At 40.9% G+C, this 19,145-nt stretch overlaps 2 protein-coding genes across 3 annotated transcripts in view; one reads left to right on the top strand and one right to left on the bottom strand.

Annotated features, from left to right (window-relative positions):
- Positions 1-1,144: 1,144 nt before the first annotated feature.
- Positions 1,145-13,105, top strand: CDCA7L (cell division cycle associated 7 like). 2 transcript variants are annotated; one of them, XM_066628780.1, is made up of 9 exons: positions 1,145-1,222; positions 4,190-4,318; positions 5,223-5,564; positions 6,625-6,699; positions 7,429-7,611; positions 8,779-8,895; positions 11,227-11,376; positions 11,605-11,741; positions 13,018-13,105. In XM_066628780.1, exons 1-9 carry the CDS (start codon positions 1,160-1,162, stop codon positions 13,046-13,048), a joined length of 1,227 nt encoding a protein of 408 aa, XP_066484877.1. In that variant the 5' UTR covers positions 1,145-1,159; the 3' UTR covers positions 13,049-13,105. The 2 variants fall into 2 exon arrangements, with proteins under 2 accessions (XP_066484877.1, XP_066484878.1); XM_066628781.1 differs by lacking the exon at positions 4,190-4,318.
- A 1,003-nt stretch (positions 13,106-14,108) lies between these two features.
- Positions 14,109-19,145, bottom strand: part of DNAH11 (dynein axonemal heavy chain 11) — a 189,915-nt gene continuing 184,878 nt past the window's right edge. Inside the window, exons 78-82 of the mRNA XM_066631428.1 lie at positions 17,620-17,802; positions 17,353-17,468; positions 16,397-16,509; positions 15,723-15,863; positions 14,109-14,396 (exon numbers count right to left, since the gene is read on the bottom strand). Of these exons, the coding sequence (XP_066487525.1) occupies positions 14,149-14,396; positions 15,723-15,863; positions 16,397-16,509; positions 17,353-17,468; positions 17,620-17,802 (801 nt within the window). The 3' untranslated portion in view covers positions 14,109-14,148. The remainder of the gene's footprint in view (positions 14,397-15,722; positions 15,864-16,396; positions 16,510-17,352; positions 17,469-17,619; positions 17,803-19,145) is intronic.

The raw sequence follows: 19,145 nt of genomic DNA, 5'->3' as shown, positions 1-19,145 counted from the left end.
GGAAAGAATTGTGTTCAGGCAACTAGGCATGGAAGCATTATGAAATGCAGGTCTCTTTTCAAGCACAAGTGTCTCATACAGGTATATCTGGGTAGGTGGGCTAGTAACTTTTTGGACTTGTTTTCATAGCTGTATGAAAGCGATGTATACATTTGTTTCTTCAGATATTTTACAACTAGTGTGTTGATGATTCTGGAATGTTTTATTTTAAGCTCTGTTCACACTGAAGGACATCCTCAAGGTTTATGTGGCTTTGAATTACAATCATTGGTCTTGTGTTTCTGAATATGCTGTGGGAAGAGGGCTATGGCTGACTTAACTGCCAAGCTTCTCATATGTCACTTTTATAGATTCAAAAAGAAGTTTGCGCAAGAGTTATGCAGTTGTGGACTCAGGCAGGGTGACTTGCATCTTTGCATTGTGATCTTTGCAAAGGATTTTTCTACCTATAAGTATCTCTCCTGTTATCTTCAGCACTTTTATATTGTGGTGGTAATAATACCAGATAGTTTTACAAAGTACCACAATTGTTGTTTTCTGTATTTATAATTAAGGGTGCAATCCTTCACTAAAGGCTTTTTTGGAGGAAGTAGAGCTGTAGAGATCGTTTTTTTCCCCCAAGGATAATTTTTTTTAAATGTAAGAATTCTGTGAAGAAAATAATTGCAGATAATGAACTGTTGGAACAAGAGTTAATGGAAGTTTTAAGGTTCCATTTAAAATATTCTTAAGATGTTATCTCAAATCCTGTAAGCTCCTGAAGTGTCCTGATCAGTTCCGTTGGGCAGAATCGATGTAATTTAATATTTGTAGGACTCGAACTGTATGTTAAGGGAGCCAACCAGTGCAGAGTTAAAATTGTTCAAATTACACTGAAATTAATGGTCGTTGCTCTGAGCATGCTTGAGGACACACACAACTTTCCTTGTATTCTCTATGCTTCACTTATGCTTTCATGCGCATTGCAAATGTGTAATGAAACTGATGGATTGATAAAATGCCAATATTCTCATGAAAGATTTAACTAAATTATTATTACTATAGCTGACTTTCTCTTTTGTTTCTCTTTATGAATTGCGAACAGATGCTCAAATTGGCTGATATTTTTAATGCCCCAAGTGATGATGAAGACTTTCTTGGTTTTGGAGCTGATGTTCCCATGGAAACGCTTTTGCTGGAGGACAGCTGTGAGAGTTTTGATTCACTGGAATCTAGAAACAAGGTAGGAAAATCTTACAACAAACTGCACATAGTTTCTATCAAGCAAATAAAACATCCTGTGGATCTGAATCACTATGTTGGATATGAAGTCCAAGGCCATCTCTAGCAGTTCATTTAGGAAATTAAGTTAGACAGTAAGGATGTAAGTAATATACAAGAATTGTACACTAGTACTCGATATCAAGTGCACATGCTATACATAAGTGGTCTGGCAGGTGAAAGAAACAGAATCCTGAAAATCCAGGTGAACTTTTACTAGGTATCTTATGGAATGTAGTTGAACCAAGGTAGGAAGCTTTGCCTCCTCCAATCATAACTCAGTGGTACAATGTCTAAAATCTGAATTTGTGGCCTAGATGCCTTTAAAAGGGAACTGGACAGTTTTCTAGAAGAAAAGTCCATCACAGGTTCAAGCTGTGATGGTATGTGCAACCTCCTGGTTTTAGAAATAGGCTACCTCATAATGACAGATGCAAGGGAGTGGCACTAGGATGCAGGCCTCTTGTTGTCTTGTGTGCTCCTTGAGGCATTTGGTGGACCACTGTGCAATACAGGAAGCTGGACTAGATGGGCCTTTGGTGTGATCCAGCAGGGCTCTTCATATATTCTTAACTCTACCCCCTTTCCCATCCAAAGATTGCTCCCCCCCCATTGCCCGAAGCAGCCAGGAAGCTTGCCTGGGAAGCCTCAGGGGAGGTGTAAGTAATTGCCAGATCTGTCTGGGGATCATTCCATGACTGCAGTGAAGACAAAGGACTTGGTGGCAGGCATGTTGATGACATGCTGCTGCATGGCCTGAGTGACCCTGGCAGTGGACCAAGTCTGAGGGAGGCAATGCTGCTCCCAGACAGACTGCAGTTTGGGGGGAATTTGTTTGTTTTGCAATTGAACTTATACTGAACAGCATACTCGGATGTGATTCCTAGGTGATGCCAGTCTCTTAGTGCTTTTGACTGGAGACAGACCTGGAACAGGGATTGATCACTGTGCCTCCTCTGTGTTCTCAGTCCTGGTCTGACTTGCTGTCAATGCCTAACCTCCCCCTCATTCAGGTAGTGTCAGTTTGGTTATCCAACCATTCTTGGCTGGCTTATTCTCCTAGGAAAATGCATTTTACCCAGCCAATGGCAGCACACCCAGCCTAAAAGCAAGAGAAGACCCCCCCCCCCGGTTAAAACAGCTCTAAAAATTCCCTTACTCGAAAAGCCCCCACCTCAACTGGAACCAGTTTGCACCTGGTCTTTGCTTCTATTTGAAAAAAGGCCTAGTGGCCCGTTTTCCAGCTTGAAAAGCAAAGTTGTGGTGCAGTCCATGGTATATAGTAGTTTCAGGCTTTTACAACTATAAATAAGATTTCTAATGCAAGTACCTTTTGTTTTGTGTTCATGCTTCCCCTTCCAAGAACTGCACTACAGCTATCTGTAAAAGTAATTTATCCAAGAGAACCCCCTTCTACAATTATACATAATAATTCATAGTTTAAAGAAATAGTATATTAAATGATTTTCCTGTTCTGTTCCATTGGAAGTTTTTCCTCGCATCTCTTGTATTTGATTTTCACCTAAATTATCTCAGTGCACAGAAATGTATAATTAAATTCAGGGAAGGAAGGGCAGTGAAATAAAGGAATAAAGATAGTTAGTGAAGTACAGTTGTACAGGGTCATTTTGCGTGGAAGGAGTTAGCAGCCGAAGAAAAATGAGAAAAATGTTCTCAAATGCACAATTGTGACTCTCCAGAGGCAGGTGTTTTGTGTTTATGTGTATGTTCCCCCCACCCCCTCCATCCTTGCCCTGTGCTAACCCCTTTCTTTAAAGGTAGAGTGATTGACAGATGCTTTGAATACTTTTATTTCTTTTACAAATAAAAAAATTCTTTTACCCTGCTAATTGGGTAAGAGGCACTTTTTCAAGTGGGTGCTCCTCTTTTTAGCAGGGGGAGAGTAACTGGCCCACCTCACCCCAGCACTGTCTGTTCTAGTGGCTGTCTGCTGGTATTCATTTGCATCTTTTTAGATTGTGAGCCCTTTTGGGACAGGGAGCCATTTAGTTATTTGATTTTTCTCTGTAAACCGCTTTGTGAACTTTTAGTTGAAAAGCGGTATATAAATACTGTTGATTGATTGATTGATTTTACAAATGCTTTCCACCTAGTTTTAGGAAGTTCACAGAACCTTTTTATACATCTAATAAAATAAAAATGTTGAGACTGGAAAAAAATCACAACTTTATTATCATCTATCAAGGCAAGAAAGTAGCTTGTGTGCATTTATATTTTTCATTTGATGAACTCGGATTGTGTAGGTGTATGGAATAGAATTTTCAAAAGTACTTCTATGGCACAGGAGCAAAAGCTTATTTTCCAAAAGGAGATAAAGTTGCCGGTGGATGCTGGGAAGAGTTGCTTACATGGGTGATCTTGCTTTCCTGAGTTGTGACGTGTTTACCTTGAGCATTGTTCATTTTCGTAGTTCACACCATCTGTGCACTTGTTAAATGATCTGCTTTTCATCACCTCCATTGTGATCATCTGTATATGTCACTGGTTCCCAACCCGTGGTCCACGAACCACAGGTGGTCCGCAAGACCCTGAGAAATGGTCCATGAGGTTTCAGGGGAAAAAAATCACCTTTGATCATTTCCGGTCTCTTACCAAGCAAGCAGTCTCCTACAAACCAACAAAGAGGGCAGAGAACGGACTGTCCACAGCCACTGAAGTGTCAGCTGTGGGTTGTCCATTCTCCATCCTTTTGATAGTCTGTGGGGGAGTGCTTGGGAGATGGACCATCACAGAGGGTGGACACTAGTCCGCCCACAGCCGCATGCGGTCCACAATAATTCCAATTTTTGCCTTACTGGTCCATGAGCTCCTAAAGGTTGGAAACCACTGGTGTATGTACACAAAAGTGCAAGTTTCTTATCCCATGCATATCAGGAACAATGTTGTATGTTTGTGCTTGATGTTGCAGGATGCTCACTTTCAACCTAAGTACTTGACTGAGGAACTGAGGAGGATTTTCATGGAAGATACAGATTCAGAAAATGAAGTGTTTGGAGGGTTCTCTTCAAACGAACTTGAAGTAAATGGGATTGTGGGGGTTTGGAGTACAATTCCATAATATTCCACTTCATATACTGATTTTTTCCCCCCCTTTGTAGAAATCTTAACTTGATGTTAAGTTATATTTTTGGCATATGACTGTCTAGCATTGAAGGTAAAGGGAGAAGAAGAAGTATGCTAACAGTTCCTTGAAAACTGCAGCGCACCAAGGAGGTTCACTTCATGCATTTTCTTACATTGACTTCTTTAGCATTGGAATTGGCTTCTTCCCATACTGTTGAAGCTCCATTAAAAGCTCCGGACCACCTAATGGTGCCTGTCCTGTGACTCCTCCCCATGTCAGCATCGACCCAATTTGCAAAGGAGGAAGCAAGGCTGACTTGGATAGGAGCCCCAATGTGGGATCCTCCTGTGTAGCCTGGGCTTGCTGATGTTCTGTTAGTGGTGCCTGTGAATGACCACATTATAGCAGTTTTTCACTCTGTAGCATAACACATTCAGCAGCATGATTTCTTGTTGAACGTGCTTAATATTAGCAGCCTTTAGTGCTGTATTAGCACGCAATTGTAACATCTATAATGCAATATTTGGTGAAATGCTTTAGTCAAAAGTCTGGTGTCTATGGAATTAATGATGTTTTGCAGTGAGTTCACTGCTTGTTTTGAATTTGGCCTCAGCTGAGGCCTTATCTGGGTCTGCAATTAAACATCTTGATGGCTGCCCATGCCTTGTTGCTTGGCACACAAATAGTAAACTGTCCCAATGACACATAGACTGTGTGGAACAATTCACAAGAGATGCATTAATTTAGGTTAAAAAAAGACAGCTTTTAAAACTATTTTCAGAAATGTCTGTATTGATGAGAAGAATGAAAAATTAAGTGTTTTCCCATGGAGGAATGGGTTGTTTCATTCATAGGTTGTTTCATTCATTCTGTTTAGATGGTAGATTCGGATCTGAACAATGAAAATGATGCTTTATCCTGTATGGAAGAGACAGAAAAAGCCTCTCCCAAACGAAGGAGCTTTGACTTTCGTGTGGCATTGCAGTTTCCCACCAGGAAGTCTGCTGAAAAAAAAGCAACTGACAAGAATTTCTCAAAATCCTGCTTGGTGAACAGTAAACACACTTCCTCTGTTACACGAATGAAACATAATAAAATGTGGAAAAAGGCAGACCAGGAGAACTCCTCAGAGTCTGAGGAAGATGCTAAAGAGGCATCAAATGAAAACTCTAGTGCCTTGCTTAAAAGAGCCATGAATATCAAAGAAAATAAAGCCATGGTAAGTTCTAGCAGGTAGCAGTATTACTGCATACTGAATATAAGAGTAAAGTCTAACTTTCATTGTTTGCATTAATAGTCAGCACCCAAGGTGGTTGCAGATTACTGTGTCCATCACAGTTCCAGACCAGGGAATTATTTCATTTTTATACATGGTAACACTGCAGATAAACAATTAACATTCAAAATTATAAAATGCTGAAAGCAAAAGGTAGCGTACCAGGAAAATAGGACTGTCAGAGGTATAACTCATTAAAACCAGAAAAACTTTCCAAAACAAAACTGTCTTCGCTGTGGTGAAATGCCAACAGTGAAGAAAACTCCATTGGCCTTCCTTGACCTCAGAACACCTCTTGGTTAAGATTGGAAGTCATGGATGCAAACTGGACGTGGCTTTTGGTTATGTCCAGGAGGCCTTCTGAAGAGGCAGGGAGGCCTATTGAGTGGGCTGGCGTGACCTCCGGATAGCCCAGTGCAGCATCAGAATAAGTGATTGCAGCACTGGGACCCAGCCCACATCTGGGACTCAAGCATCTGTGGAGTGGGCCATGGGCTTTCCTGCATCTCAGAAAATAAAGTAAAGGCCATGCATGTTTTTGTTTCTTACTGGAGAAAGTGCAGTGAGCCTGCTGTATCGATGGATTCCACTGTTCATGGGTCCTGAATCTGCGGGATAGCCCCACATGGACCCTCCAGAGGCTAGCTGTGTTCTGGTTGCCTCTGGGACATTTGGGAAGCCTTAGAAGGTCACTTCCAGTTTTTGGGGAAACCTGGAAGTGATGTTTAAAGGCCTTAAAAACCTTTGGAGGGCCAGGGAATGTCACAGTTCCCATTCATCACTCGCTGGTTTTCTTATCTGCAGTGGGTCCGGGAACGGAACCCCAAGTGGATGTGATCTTAATGGTGATTTAACAAAAAAAATGGCATTACAGAACTTAACCCCTGGTATAAAGATCTATTAGAATTTACTTTTTAAAAATTTGAGGCAGAGTAAGTACTGAATGCAAGTTTTAAATATTGCCTAAAACTTGAAACTCAGTGTAATTTTTTTCTAATTTCAGCTTGCACATTTATTAGCAGAACTGAATTCTATACCTGACCTTTTCCCAGTAAAATCCCCAACCTCTACTCCTTCTGTAAGTATCATAGAAAAAGATAATGCATAAAACTTTATTGCACTTCAGAACTTGTGTGTGTGTGTTCTCCTCTCTCTTCCCCCTCCCCAATTTCCTGGTAGGTACAGTATTTCTGTAATGTGTCTCTAAGAAGAGCCACTCCTTGGCTCATGGGTTCTGAGACCTGAATGAAAAACAACCATACATACAAATTGCACAAAATGCATTTGAATGCATGCAAAAATTTCACTGTTCCCCGTCATTTCAAATACACATGACTGGAAAACGAACAGGCCCTCACTTGTGTGTTTGGAAGAAAAAAAGGCACAACTTATACATAATTCTGTTTTTGTATGAACTCTAGTTGCTTATATGTCCAGAACAAAGATTGAATAAAGGGAATTAAGTGTCAAAAACTGCAAATTATCTAGTGTACCAAAATCAACTTTTATTCCAAAGAATGAGGCTCGGTTTTGTGCATCTTCATATTAACTATAGTAACAGTGAAGTATAAGAGTAGTAAGGAAAATAAAGAAGTTCACTTCTTATGCAGAGATTGGTATTACTGTATAGAAGGGGTGTGTGCTGGAGCTCCATTTACTTTTAGCCTGGAAAAATGAATTTGGGATGATCTGAGGTGTACACAAAGACCTGGATGCACTAATACACCGACATTCTAGAAAGTAAAAGGAAACCAGGAAACCATGTCTCTCACAAAAGGTCTTACATCTCCCCCTGTTCTAGAAACAGAAGAAAACACCAAGGAAAACATTTTCAGAAGGCCAGATAGAGCGTCGTACTAATCCAACCAGGAGTGCTCGTCCCCCAGAGAAATTTGCTTTGGAAAACTTCACGGCTTCTGCTGTGAGATTTGCAGAACAGCTGAACAATTACAGACGGCAACAGAAACTCTTAAAGAAAGGACTAAAACGGGTATGTACCAACTTTTGCTTGTTCTTGCTTTTAGCCAGTGAAAAAGAGAAGAATTTAAATCACCAGGACTAAATAATGGGGCAAATCAAGCCAAAAGTACAGTGTCAGTTTGGGATTTTAATAGGATAGTGGCTTATCTAGGTGCTGTTGAATAATTTTTAAAAATTGACCAAGCAGTTTAAATGTTTTTAACGAGAGGTGTTTGTTTCTGGTGCGTAAGATAGGATTACAGCTGAAGTCTTATGAAACACAGTGGATTTACTTCTGAGTAAATAACACCATTTTCAAACACCTCTAGTTCTAACACGTTTTACTCTTTACTGCTGTTTATATGTGTATTAGAAAATAGCTAGCAAGTCCTGGAATCAAGTGAATGGACAGTGGAGAGCTTTTGGCTGACCAGAAGAAAAGAAGGGCATACTAAAAGTAAAAGAAGGAGAAATGGGACTACTTTTGTGCTTGGCTGTTTAAAATTATATAAAGCATAGATATATGGGGACAGTAACCAAGAAGAGAACATTGTTACCACAGTGGAATAGATTCATTTTCTGCACCTGCAAGTTCTGTAGAAGCCCAGTTCAGAAACAATTTGTGTATCTCTCAGTGGAGAAGATGTTGAGGAACAGGAAGCATGACATGCTTGCAAATATGGAGAGATCAGGAGCTTCAAAGCCAAAGCTGCTCTGCGGTGGCATTTAAAAGGAATAAATGAATAATAGGTGGAGTGGACAAAGAAGTGGTGATAAAAGTACAATATTCAAGGGCTTTCCATGTGGGTTGTGGAAAAGGCAAAATTTGGAGTAGCTTGTGATGGAGAAGAGTTTTTAATAAACTAATATGTGTGTGTGTGTGTGTGTGTGTGTGTGTGTATGCATAGGTAGTGAAGAAATAAGACGCTTTCCCTGGGGGGGATTAACAGTACAAAGGCAGCAGGCTGAGCTGGTGCTTCCAATAAATAATTCTGGCAGAGAGGAGGAAGCTTGTTTCAAGCTAAGGTTGAAGCAAAAGCTTTGAAGAGAAAGAGACATGGAGTTGGTTCTGAACTGGCCAAAGAAGAGTTGGGTGAATAGTGAGTTACATAATCTAGCTGTTATTACATGCAGTGCAAAAGTCCCATGGGTTTAGAGATGGAAAAATGAGTTTCTTTCATAGGGAGATTTGGAGGAGCCAAAAAGAAGAAGATCATCAAAATACTGTTTGTTCCGACCAGTTGAAGATATTACTGATGATGATTTAGAGAATGTTGCAATAACAGTTAAAGACAAAATCTACGATAAAGTTCTGGTAGGTATAAGCTTTCTTCTTTGGAGACTGGTTTTGCTAGTAAATTAATTAAGCCTGAAGTCTTATTTTGACTGCCCTGTTATGTCAAATGGTATGTTTACATAGATTTATATTTGTGTCATTAACTCAGCGGATGCCAAAGCCTGGGCCGGATCTGACACCCACTGCAGTCCTTCCCTGGTGTGAATGATGCTTACTGTTCCACCAGGAAGCCTCCGCAAAGCCTCTCCCTTTGCCCCCAGTCGTCACGCTGGCCAGTTGCTTGCAGGTTCTTTTGCCCCAGCAGCCTTCGCGCCCAGATTTTCAGGCAGATGAGATTGGCCGGTGTGAAGACTGGGGGTGAATGGAGAGGCTTTGCAGAGGGGCTTTTGAGACCACTGCATTAAACATAGTACTGTTTGTATTGGCTTAATAGTCTCTCTCTCTCTCTCTCTCAAAAACACTTTACAGAATGAGTGTACTTCTGATCTTCCTTCTCTGTCGTGTTCTGTTTCAAAGAACTTCAAGCCATTTCTGTCTAGCGTTTCAGATAAGCAACAGAGATCAAATGTGTACAGCTGTGGGCTGGGCAGAAATTGCTTAATTAGACTTAATATACATATTGGTCAGAGTGAGCAACACATTTTTAGAACAAAGTAAAAACTACAAGTGACATCCATTATGACAAGGTACTAACAGGAGAATACTTCTGCCTGAGAAAAATGAATAAATCCTTCGGATTGTACTAGCAGTTTATATCCACATTAAAGATGGAATGAAAATTCTCCTAGAGCAGCAGTTTTCAACCGCAGTTTTCAACCAGTGTGCACACTGGTGTGCTGTGAGACTGCCTCAAGTGTGCCTTGGGATCAGAGGAGGCAGGCGGCAGCCACGCGCCCGCGTGCAGAAGAGGCTGCTTTGAGCTTTCCACGGCAGGCAGCACAAGCAAAGGAGCAGCCAGGGAAGGGGCTGGTCGCGGTTGCTTTGCATCCTACGCAGCAGCTGAAGAGTCCGCTTGGAGCTTGCTCCTGCTACTGAGCACAACTCAGGCTGCAACCTGATCCTCACTTTCCTGGGAGTAAGCCCCATTGGCTACTATGGGGCTTACTTCTGAGTAGACATGCATAGCGTTGGGCACGAAGGCGGTTGTTGCCTGCCTGCATGCTGATTGCCCAACCAAAGAAGCCCGGAGGAGCCAGGAGGTGGGAGCGAGTGAGAAGAGGGAACTAGAAGCAGGCACACAGGTACATAGCAAGTGAGTCTGCTGAGGCCCCCAACCTAAGGACTGGCTGGCTGAAAAAGGTCCCTGAAAGAAAATAGCAAAAAAAGCTACTTCCAGTTTTCAATCAAAAACCTGAAGTAGCGTTTTTTTGCTATTTTCTGTTATTCTGAGACCTGCAGCAGCCATGAGCAGTCACTTGCAGCATCTGTGGGCCTCAGAAGACCCTCCGGAGCTAAGGGGAACCCAGCTCCCCTAGCCTCCAGAGGGGCTCATGGAGCGACCCCACAAACCCAATCCACAGATACCTGAAACTGCGGATACAGGATCTGTGGGTATACTGCCCTCGTAGTGCATGTAGACAAAATGACTGAATGTACCTACTTTTAAGAGATTCTCATGCCCATCCAAGTGCACCTGAAAGATCTTAATAGTTCATTTTATTAGAAGAGACTGCTCAGTACAGATACCAGCAATGGCATGTGCAGATTGGGGAGTAGAGTGAAACTTGCCTAAGCCACCCACTTTCTGAAATGCCAAACTAACATTGTAACATAGTTGCATAGTTGCTGATGCAGTGTGATGGACAAAAATATCACAGGCATTGAGCTTGTCATTTAGTGATGCCGACATGAAGTATAAACAGTGTCAGAGTATGAAATTCTTTCCTAAAACAATCCACCAAAATGTAGTGCAGAGCTTAGAAATTATAGTTTCATAAGGTAAAATTTAACTATAGTTAGATAAAGGCCATGCATGTTTTTGTTTCTTATGGCACAAACTACTATTTGAACACTGTAGAGTATGGCTGTAAGATTTTTATTACTTGCCATTTTTATACACCAACTCCTCCAACAAATTTCAGGCACTGGCCTTCTCTTTATGGCAGATTTGCATTACAGTATTATTCACAAGATAGCAGCAATGTTTGGAACTCACATTGGCTGTCATGAATATGGTCTCTTCATTTGTATTGAAACCCGTCAATAAAAGTGGATGGGGAAAATCTTTTCTGAAATTGTATGGATTAGTTGCTGGAATCCACCATGTTTGGTATTTGCTGGGAGAGAATTACAACATGGTATTAATGTTTTTAATTTTCTATCATTTTCCCCTGCCTGCACCCACATTAGGGAAGTACATGCCATCAATGTCGACAGAAGACAATTGATACAAAGACAGTTTGTCATAATGAAGGTTGTTGGGGTGTGAGGGGACAGTTTTGCGGGCCATGTCTTCGTAATCGCTATGGAGAAGATGTGAAGTCAGCACTTCTTGACTCAGTAAGTACCTAATTTTGGCAGTGATACATAGATGTTTAGGTGAGTAAAATAATTGAAAAGCTAATGGCTTTGTTGCCTTCATAAAAGGTCTTTAAAAACAAAGTACACAGTTTTTGTGTACTATAGCTATGCTCTTGTTTCCTCCGCTAAGCAATAGCATGTATGTTGCTTCTAATCGGACGACTGTTAATAAGAATAAATTCTCCCCCCCCCCCACGTTTCATTAAGGATTGGATCTGCCCTCCTTGTCGTGGAATTTGCAACTGCAGTTATTGTCGAAAACGTGATGGCCGTTGTGCTACAGGGATGCTCATCCACTTGGCAAAGTTTTACGGTTACGACAATGTAAAAGAATATCTTGAAAGGTAAGAAAACTCTCGGAATCGCAATAGAATGCTTTCAGATTTTGTCTGTATCTACAGAGGTGTGTGTGTGAAACTGTAACCAAAAACAAGTTTGCATCACATTCTCCAGTAATTCAATTCTCGGGCAGAAATGCCTCCTTGCTGACTTCACAGTTTGAGGTGAAAAGTCTCATTACTTAGGTTTAACAGACATGCGCAGTTCTTCTGTAGTCCAGGTTCTCTGCAACTATGAGAAACTTTAGATGTTACAGGATGTGGGAGGAGCATGAAACACATACCCTTTGCACTTTCTTCCTTCCACATTTTGTGACACACAAGTTACTCATAGTTTATAATTTTCACACATTTTGTTGCATCCAAAGTGGAACTCATTTGTCCTATTTGTCCTGCATGGTGAACGTGCAACTTAGGAAGCAGAAATATCTCACCTCAAAATATGTATTCTGTTTGAACATGACATAAGGCAGTGTTTCCCAAACCGGGTTGCGACCACCTGATATTTGGTGGGTTGTGAAATGCCAAACAGAGCTTCCAGTGTAAACACAGGTGACTGCAAGATCAGGTAAGATCAGGCAAGATCAGGTAACTTAGTTTGAGTAACTAACTCAAAAGCTGATGATGATCAAAAATTAGATAGCTGCTGATTACTTTGCTCAGCTCAGCTTCTAGAATTTGTAAGGTAGCTGCTAATTGCCTTGCAAAAGAGCTCAGTGGCTATTTTACAAACTGCAGGAGCAGAGTTTTTTTTTCTTTCTGGAGAGAAATGAGAAAGGAAGGACAACATTCATTAAAGTTCATTAGGGCTGCTTCATTAAAAGAAATGGATATTTTTTTGTAAATAAAAATAAATTATTTCTAGACTTTAAGTCTCATAAAGCGAGATGGGTCCTGATAGTATTTTTAAAAAGTTTGGGAACCACTGCATTAAGGAGTATAAGAATGGATTATTTCTCCTCCAATGTGTTTTCCATAACGTCTGAAGTCACCATCTTTTTGTATAATCTCTGCATATGTAGGTGTATGTGTTTGAATCTTCTGTGTTAAATATTAGGAGTTCTGTTTTGAACGATAATCTGTTGTATGTGTCTGGCAGTTTTACCATTTGCCCTGAAAGGCGGTGATTATGCTGTACATCATGCTGTCCACAGGTTGTGCCAACATATTTAATAGGATTATGACATCTGAAATGCATAATACTTAGCTGAAAATATCACTTATTTTACTTAACCCCTAAAATTACTAAAGGCAGTACCTCTCTACTATTTTTCTTTTCCAGCTTGCAAAAGCAACTTGCTGAGGATGACTGAAAATACTGGATGTAGCAGTGACAACACTCAATGTGCCAACTTTATTATAATGTTTAAAATCAGACTTGGATATCTAAAGTTTAAATTACAACAATGTTTTAAAAGTATAGAAATGTAGGGCAGAAGTGATCACGTTTAAATTGAAATTTTATGTACTGCAAAGGTTTATCAGGAAAATATCCGTTAAATGAATCTGTATGTTATACATTCGTCACCACTGGAAATTTCTTCTGTAAAAATCCTTTTTGAAATGTCATACTCCCAGCATTCTACTAGCTGCATTCTTTTTTTCTTTTTTTTAAATTCCAAACAAATATCTCTTTGGCATCTTAGTGAAAACAAAAAACCCACCCCAAAACTTTCATCTAAAACTTACTATACTTCAGTTTAAGTTGCTGCTTCTCAAAGTGTTTGAATGACTTTCAAATTTTTTCAGGCTTCCCCTCCAACTTCTTATCTGTTCCACAGCAGTGCTTATGACATTTTGCAATGTACACAGAAATTACACCGGCAGTGTGCTTAGGATCTGTTTTAATGTTTGGAACAACTCACAAATCTGGATACAAGCCATTGTGCCAAAGAGACCAGTGAGTGGGTGGGTACACCTTGATACATTACTGATGTGTCTGTGTGCTTCCATATATAGTACACTGGCTCTTGAAGCGAGTTTGATTGGGGCAATAAAGATGACTACTTTATACACTGGAGTATTTAACCTAGGATTTATTTTGATATTTTTATACTGATATTAAAATGAACAAGAGAGACTTTTTTCCCCAAGATATCTATTTTTTAAGAGAAGAAAAAAAAATTGTAGCCTAGGACTGTAATAACTTTTTTTTTTTTTTTTGAGATATTACAAATTGCACAGTTAGCACGGTGTATTACTTAATCTGCTTTGGGGTATTGGGATTATAGGTGGTAACGTACTATTACATTTTTATATACTGTATTTTATAGATTACAACTTTCATATTAAAAGTGTCCTACTGCTAAGCAACAGTATTTTGACAAAGTAATTAATGTACATTATTTAAATGTAAATGGGGCTTTCTTATTTAGGCTTATGCAACAAAATTGGGATAGAACATTGTACCTGCTTAAACTGCCAGGAGCAAGGCTACACCTGCAAGTACCCATTTGGCAGACTTTTCTTTGCTTTTCAAGTTAAAAGTCCAAACGTATGTGGGCCCTCTAATTTTAGTTTTATATACTGGGCATTTATAAATGTGCTTTGTTTCTTGTTTGTCCACTGGAATTGCTCTTACAAAGATGACTGGCATCACTGAAGTCAGGTCCTTTAAACGAGCTTCAACTATGACTCCTGCTTGGATATCCCATCTAGCTCCTGCAAACAGAAAAACAGAATAAATATTTTTGGATGGTTTTGAGAGAATATCATTTTGCCTTTTTGTTTGTTTTAAAGTGTAGTAGATGCAGCCAGTATAATACTAGGTGTAGTCTGTCTCATGCAGTTTAAATGTTAGCTTCTCTTTTATTCTGATCTCAGGGCCTCTGTAAATTATGTTGGCAACCTTCAGTCTCGAGAGACTATGGTATCGCGCTCTGAAAGGTGGTTTTGGAACAGCGTCTAGTGTGGCTGAAAAGGCCAATTCGGGAGTGACAATCCCTTCCACAACGGGAGCAAGTGCAGTCTGTCCCTGGTCTGTCTTCCTGGCTATGGGCCTTCCTTCTTTGCCTCTTTGCCTCAGTCTGTAGGCCAAGTGTCTCTTCAAACTGGGAAAGGCCATGCTGCACAGCCTGCCTCCAAGCGGGCCGCTCAGAGGCCAGGTTTTCCCACTTGTTGAGGTCCACTCCTAAGGCCTTCAGATCCCTCTTGCAGATGTCCTTGTATCGCAGCTGTGGTCTACCTGTAGGGCGCTTTCCTTGCACGAGTTCTCCATAGAGGAGATCCTTTGGGATCCGGCCATCATCCATTCTCACGACATGACCGAGCCAACGCAGACGTCTCTGTTTCAGCAGTGCATACATGCTAGGGATTCCAGCACGTTCCAGGACACTGTTGTTTGGAACTTTGTCCTGCCAGGTGATGCCTAGGATGGTCGGAAGCAGCGCATGTGGAAAGCGTTCAGTTTCCTCTTCTGTTGTGAGCGAAGAGTCCATGACTCGCTGCAGTACAGAAGTGTACTCAGGACGGAAGCTCTGTAGACCTGGATCTTGGTATGTTCCATCAGCTTCTTGTTGGACCAGACTCTCTTTGTGAGTCTGGAAAACGTGTTAGCTGCTTTATTTAATTTTGTAAATTATATGGGTTAGGAAAAGTCCTGTGCGGTAAGTGTGAAAGCACTGCACACCGTTACTGGATGTAGCAATAATAAAGCAGTAATAGGCAATCTTGTTTTATGTGTTGAGGACACCTGATGTTTTCTTTAGACAAAAGGAATGGGTCATGCTCTTGACAGGTTACAATTTGTTTGGTCCCTTCAGAAGATACTGCTTATCTCATTTATATAGCTTTCAAAATTCAAATAGCAGAAATAAAATGTGAGGCCTCAGTATCTTTAGTTCCAGTCGTAAGGCTGAGAAGAGGGAAGACAAGCCAGTAGATGTTGAGGCTGGAGGGCAAATCTAGCAACATTTATAGTTTATATTTTTATTGAGCACTTTTGTCTGCCTGAATCAGTGTTGCTAAGTAACTGCAATAAAAACTTACCTTCCATGAAAAGACCAAAAACATATGCTCCTTCTCTTGGTGGGTGACCATAATCTTCTCTGGTTTTTTTGGTAACATCTGTAGTCAGACACATCTTATCTAGTGACCAGTTGTTCTTTCGTGCCATGCTTTGCATAATAGCTTCCAAAAAGAAAGGGTTAGCATGTCAATGAATTGTGTTAGTAATTTCATGATTTGGAGCTATTACAAGGAGGGTGGAGTGGGGTGATGTTAAACTTAGCAACAACAGGTAAATGGTGAAAGAATAAAACATTTTCTTAGTTCTCCATCTGTCTGGCTTGGTATTAGAACTAAAAATCCATATTTTCTTTAAAACGTGAGCTATCAGTTCTTGCATTACAGGTTTCTTCAAGTACAAAATCCTGCAGAAGCCATGTACTCAGACCAGATAAAACATGGCTTATTTAATAATACTGTAAATGTGTTGTTCTTACCTACGGTACATCATTCCAGCAACATAGATTTGATGCAAAAGTTTTTTTAAATGAAATGCTCTCGTTTGTTCAACCTGTAATATACTAGCAGCTAGCATCATTTTTAATGTAACTCTCTTAAAAAGTAAACCAAAAGTGACCCTGAACAAAGCATTATGTGAAAATTGTGTTTGGCCTAATTCATATGATCTTTGCAAATTATGAGTCCATGTTACATACCAGTCAAAAAAGACTGAGGGTTAAAGAAGCCAGGCAGCCACACCACTGCAGGAAGCACAAGATCTTGTGTCCAAGTATCAAGTTCTCGACATCGTATGAGGAGATCATTAAACCTGAGGACAAAGCAGCATAGTCATTCAAAACTGACATGAAAAATGGTGCGTGTTTAGAAGAATTGCATTGCTGTGATTCTGTCATCTAGGACCAGTAGAATTCTTTTGTAGATGGATAGTGATTAGCAGTAGGAGTGAATGTTGCTAATTTGTCAGCTTTTGGGCACAGCGTCCACACACTTCCAAGATGCATTTGAAATTACGGGGTGGGGGGGCATATCTGCATATTCACTTACCTGCATATCCAGTCCATGCACTCCTCCCAGCACGTGCCCCCTCCTTGGCAAGGGGAGCAGAGTTGCCCTCAACTCCAGAGGGTGCTCTGAACCCAGCAGAGGCAGCGGACAGATGCTTGCAGCCTCTGCCAGGTTAGACTGAGCCTGACAGTGAAAAAAGTCAATTATGGTTTCTTAGTAAAACAGGATGTGATGTTTTTAATGCCTTATAAAGCACTGGGCGAAAATTGGCTTTTTTTACTGCCAGACTCGGAGGACCCTACAGAGGTGAGGGGAGTGAAGCTCCCCTTGACTCGGGGGGGGGGGAGGAGACATTTGACTATACCTGCAGTTTCACTTAACCGCATGGGATTATGGAACAACTGCATTTGTCACATCCTGAGCTGTAGGCGATGACACCATAATTGTGATGCTATGCTAAGTCATACTAGTGTAGTTGTACACTTGTCTCCAGGTTGGAGGACTTTTTAAAAAAATGCCTTAAGTAAAAAAACACCCTTTAAAAAAAAACATGCAATTTTTAAAATAGTATTGGAATAGTTGTTAGATAAGATCTGTTTAAATAATTAAACTGCTTTAATGGAGTAAGAAGAAGAGAAGTATTTACCATTGTGCAAGGCTGTAAGTGGATGGGTAAGCCAGTTTCGTCCATGCATCTGGCACTAGTTCATAAAACAGTGATGACTGCAAAGCTTCCATGGCAGGAGAAAATGTCAGCTCACCCTAAATATGCCCAGAAAAACAAATTAGCTGGGTTAAGCCTTAGTGACTATAATGGGACTTACTTCTGAGTAGACAAGTCTAGGATTGGGCTCTAAGTGTATTATGTCCACTGTGATCTTCATTCTTTTCCAAACAAATTTAAATATCTTACCTTCAGACTGAGGTCTAGCTGTTTAAGTGACCTCCGTATCTCTCTAAGAAGAATGTTCATCCGCTCGCATTCTTGGAAACATACAAGGACGTAAGGGCTTCTCACAGCAGACTTCTGCATTATTTCAGCCATGTTAAACTCCTCTGGCAGCTTCTCTAAAATCTCATCCAGGGCATTCTTCACCTTTAATGCAAGTGTGAATACAAAGTAGAATCATCAAGCTAAACACACATTCTCTTGAATGCACCTGTAGTAAGTTCCCTACAAACTTGCTTGTAGATGGAACACATACTTGTTCCATACAGAACAGAGGACTCTCTTCACACACAGAGTACTGGCTGCACCCTGATGACATTAGCTCATAAGTATTATTTTGTTGATTTAATTTATGGCAAGTTATCCAACTGTGAATTGCCCCCTCTCTTAAGAGTTGTAATGAAGGCAAACTTCTACGGAAGAGGTGGAGTCCTGAGGCAGAGCATTCTAACAGTAGCCAAGACAGCTGAATAGTCCCTCACGGGATTCGTACCAATCCACGTAGAGAGTGAATATTGCTCTATTCTGCTGATCCACATGTGGAAATAACAGCCCAATTGTATCTCCTAACAATAGAGACAATGCAGTGCTGATGGAGCACATGCTACATGCTATGGGGAGGGGGGGAGAACCGAAGGCCAGGAGTGGTAAGCAAAAATCTTTTTTACTTACCTCCCTGTAGGCTGCCTGACCTCCAGTAGGTCTTCTTGGGCCTATTGGGATGTATGTTGCTGGTATATGTCCAAAGAGAAGCCTGGTGGGTGGACGGGAGGGGGGGGATAGGATCTCCGTGTGCACCACTATCATTGAGACCTTGCCCCAGACTGCCCCCATTGCTGACAAATGTGCTCTGGTGCTGGGTTGGTGACCCGGCATATGACTTCCCAGCTCCTGAACCATTGGTAGTGAGCCACCCACTGGTCAGTAGCTCATGTGTGGCGGGCCTAGCCTTACACTGACTGATAGCAAGATCTGTCAGTTTAAGGCCCTGATAGGATTAGGGTAGTGGTTCCCAAACCGTGAGGAATGGCTCCAGACGGAGCTGCAACATTCTTGGGATGTCCCTGGCATCCTGGGTACTGACATCTTGTGTGATCTTGCACTATTCTTGCATGATGCCAGATAGTAGCACCCAGGAAGAGGACACCGGTAAATCTAGGAACCACTGGATTAGATCATACAGTGTCCAACAGTGTCACAGCTCAATGATATATGAGACAATGGGGTTCCATAGTGCCATCTTGTGTCTACTTTTAGAGAAAAGTAGGTATGAGGGGGTTAACCACCTCTCCATGATATTTATCAACAAATTTTTTTCCTCTTGTTCTTAAGTGCCTGTACTTAAAACTGAAAGGTGTGAGATCTGATTATGCACTCCATCTTTTCTAGTTGGGCCTTCAGGCCATAAGTCTTCCCATTCAGTTTCCCATTTGCCTATAACAGGGGTGCTCAAAGTTTTTGGCAGAAAGGCCACAACATCTCTCTGACAC

The sequence above is a fragment of the Tiliqua scincoides genome, chromosome 5 (genome assembly GCF_035046505.1).
Source record: "Tiliqua scincoides isolate rTilSci1 chromosome 5, rTilSci1.hap2, whole genome shotgun sequence".
Classification (NCBI taxonomy): Eukaryota; Metazoa; Chordata; class Lepidosauria; order Squamata; family Scincidae; genus Tiliqua; species Tiliqua scincoides.
This window is presented reverse-complemented; position numbering and strand designations above follow the sequence as displayed.

What these genes read in the sequence shown, in the direction of transcription:
- CDCA7L (XM_066628780.1), top strand. Translation starts at nt 1,160, where the DNA reads ATGGAAACGCTTTTGCTGGAGGACAGCTGTGAGAGTTTTGATTCACTG. An exon ending in CACTGGAATCTAGAAACAAG is followed by an intron (nt 1,223 to 4,189) that starts GTAGGAAAATCT and finishes TTGATGTTGCAG; the next exon opens with GATGCTCACTTTCAACCTAA. An exon ending in AAATCTACGATAAAGTTCTG is followed by an intron (nt 8,896 to 11,226) that starts GTAGGTATAAGC and finishes CACCCACATTAG; the next exon opens with GGAAGTACATGCCATCAATG.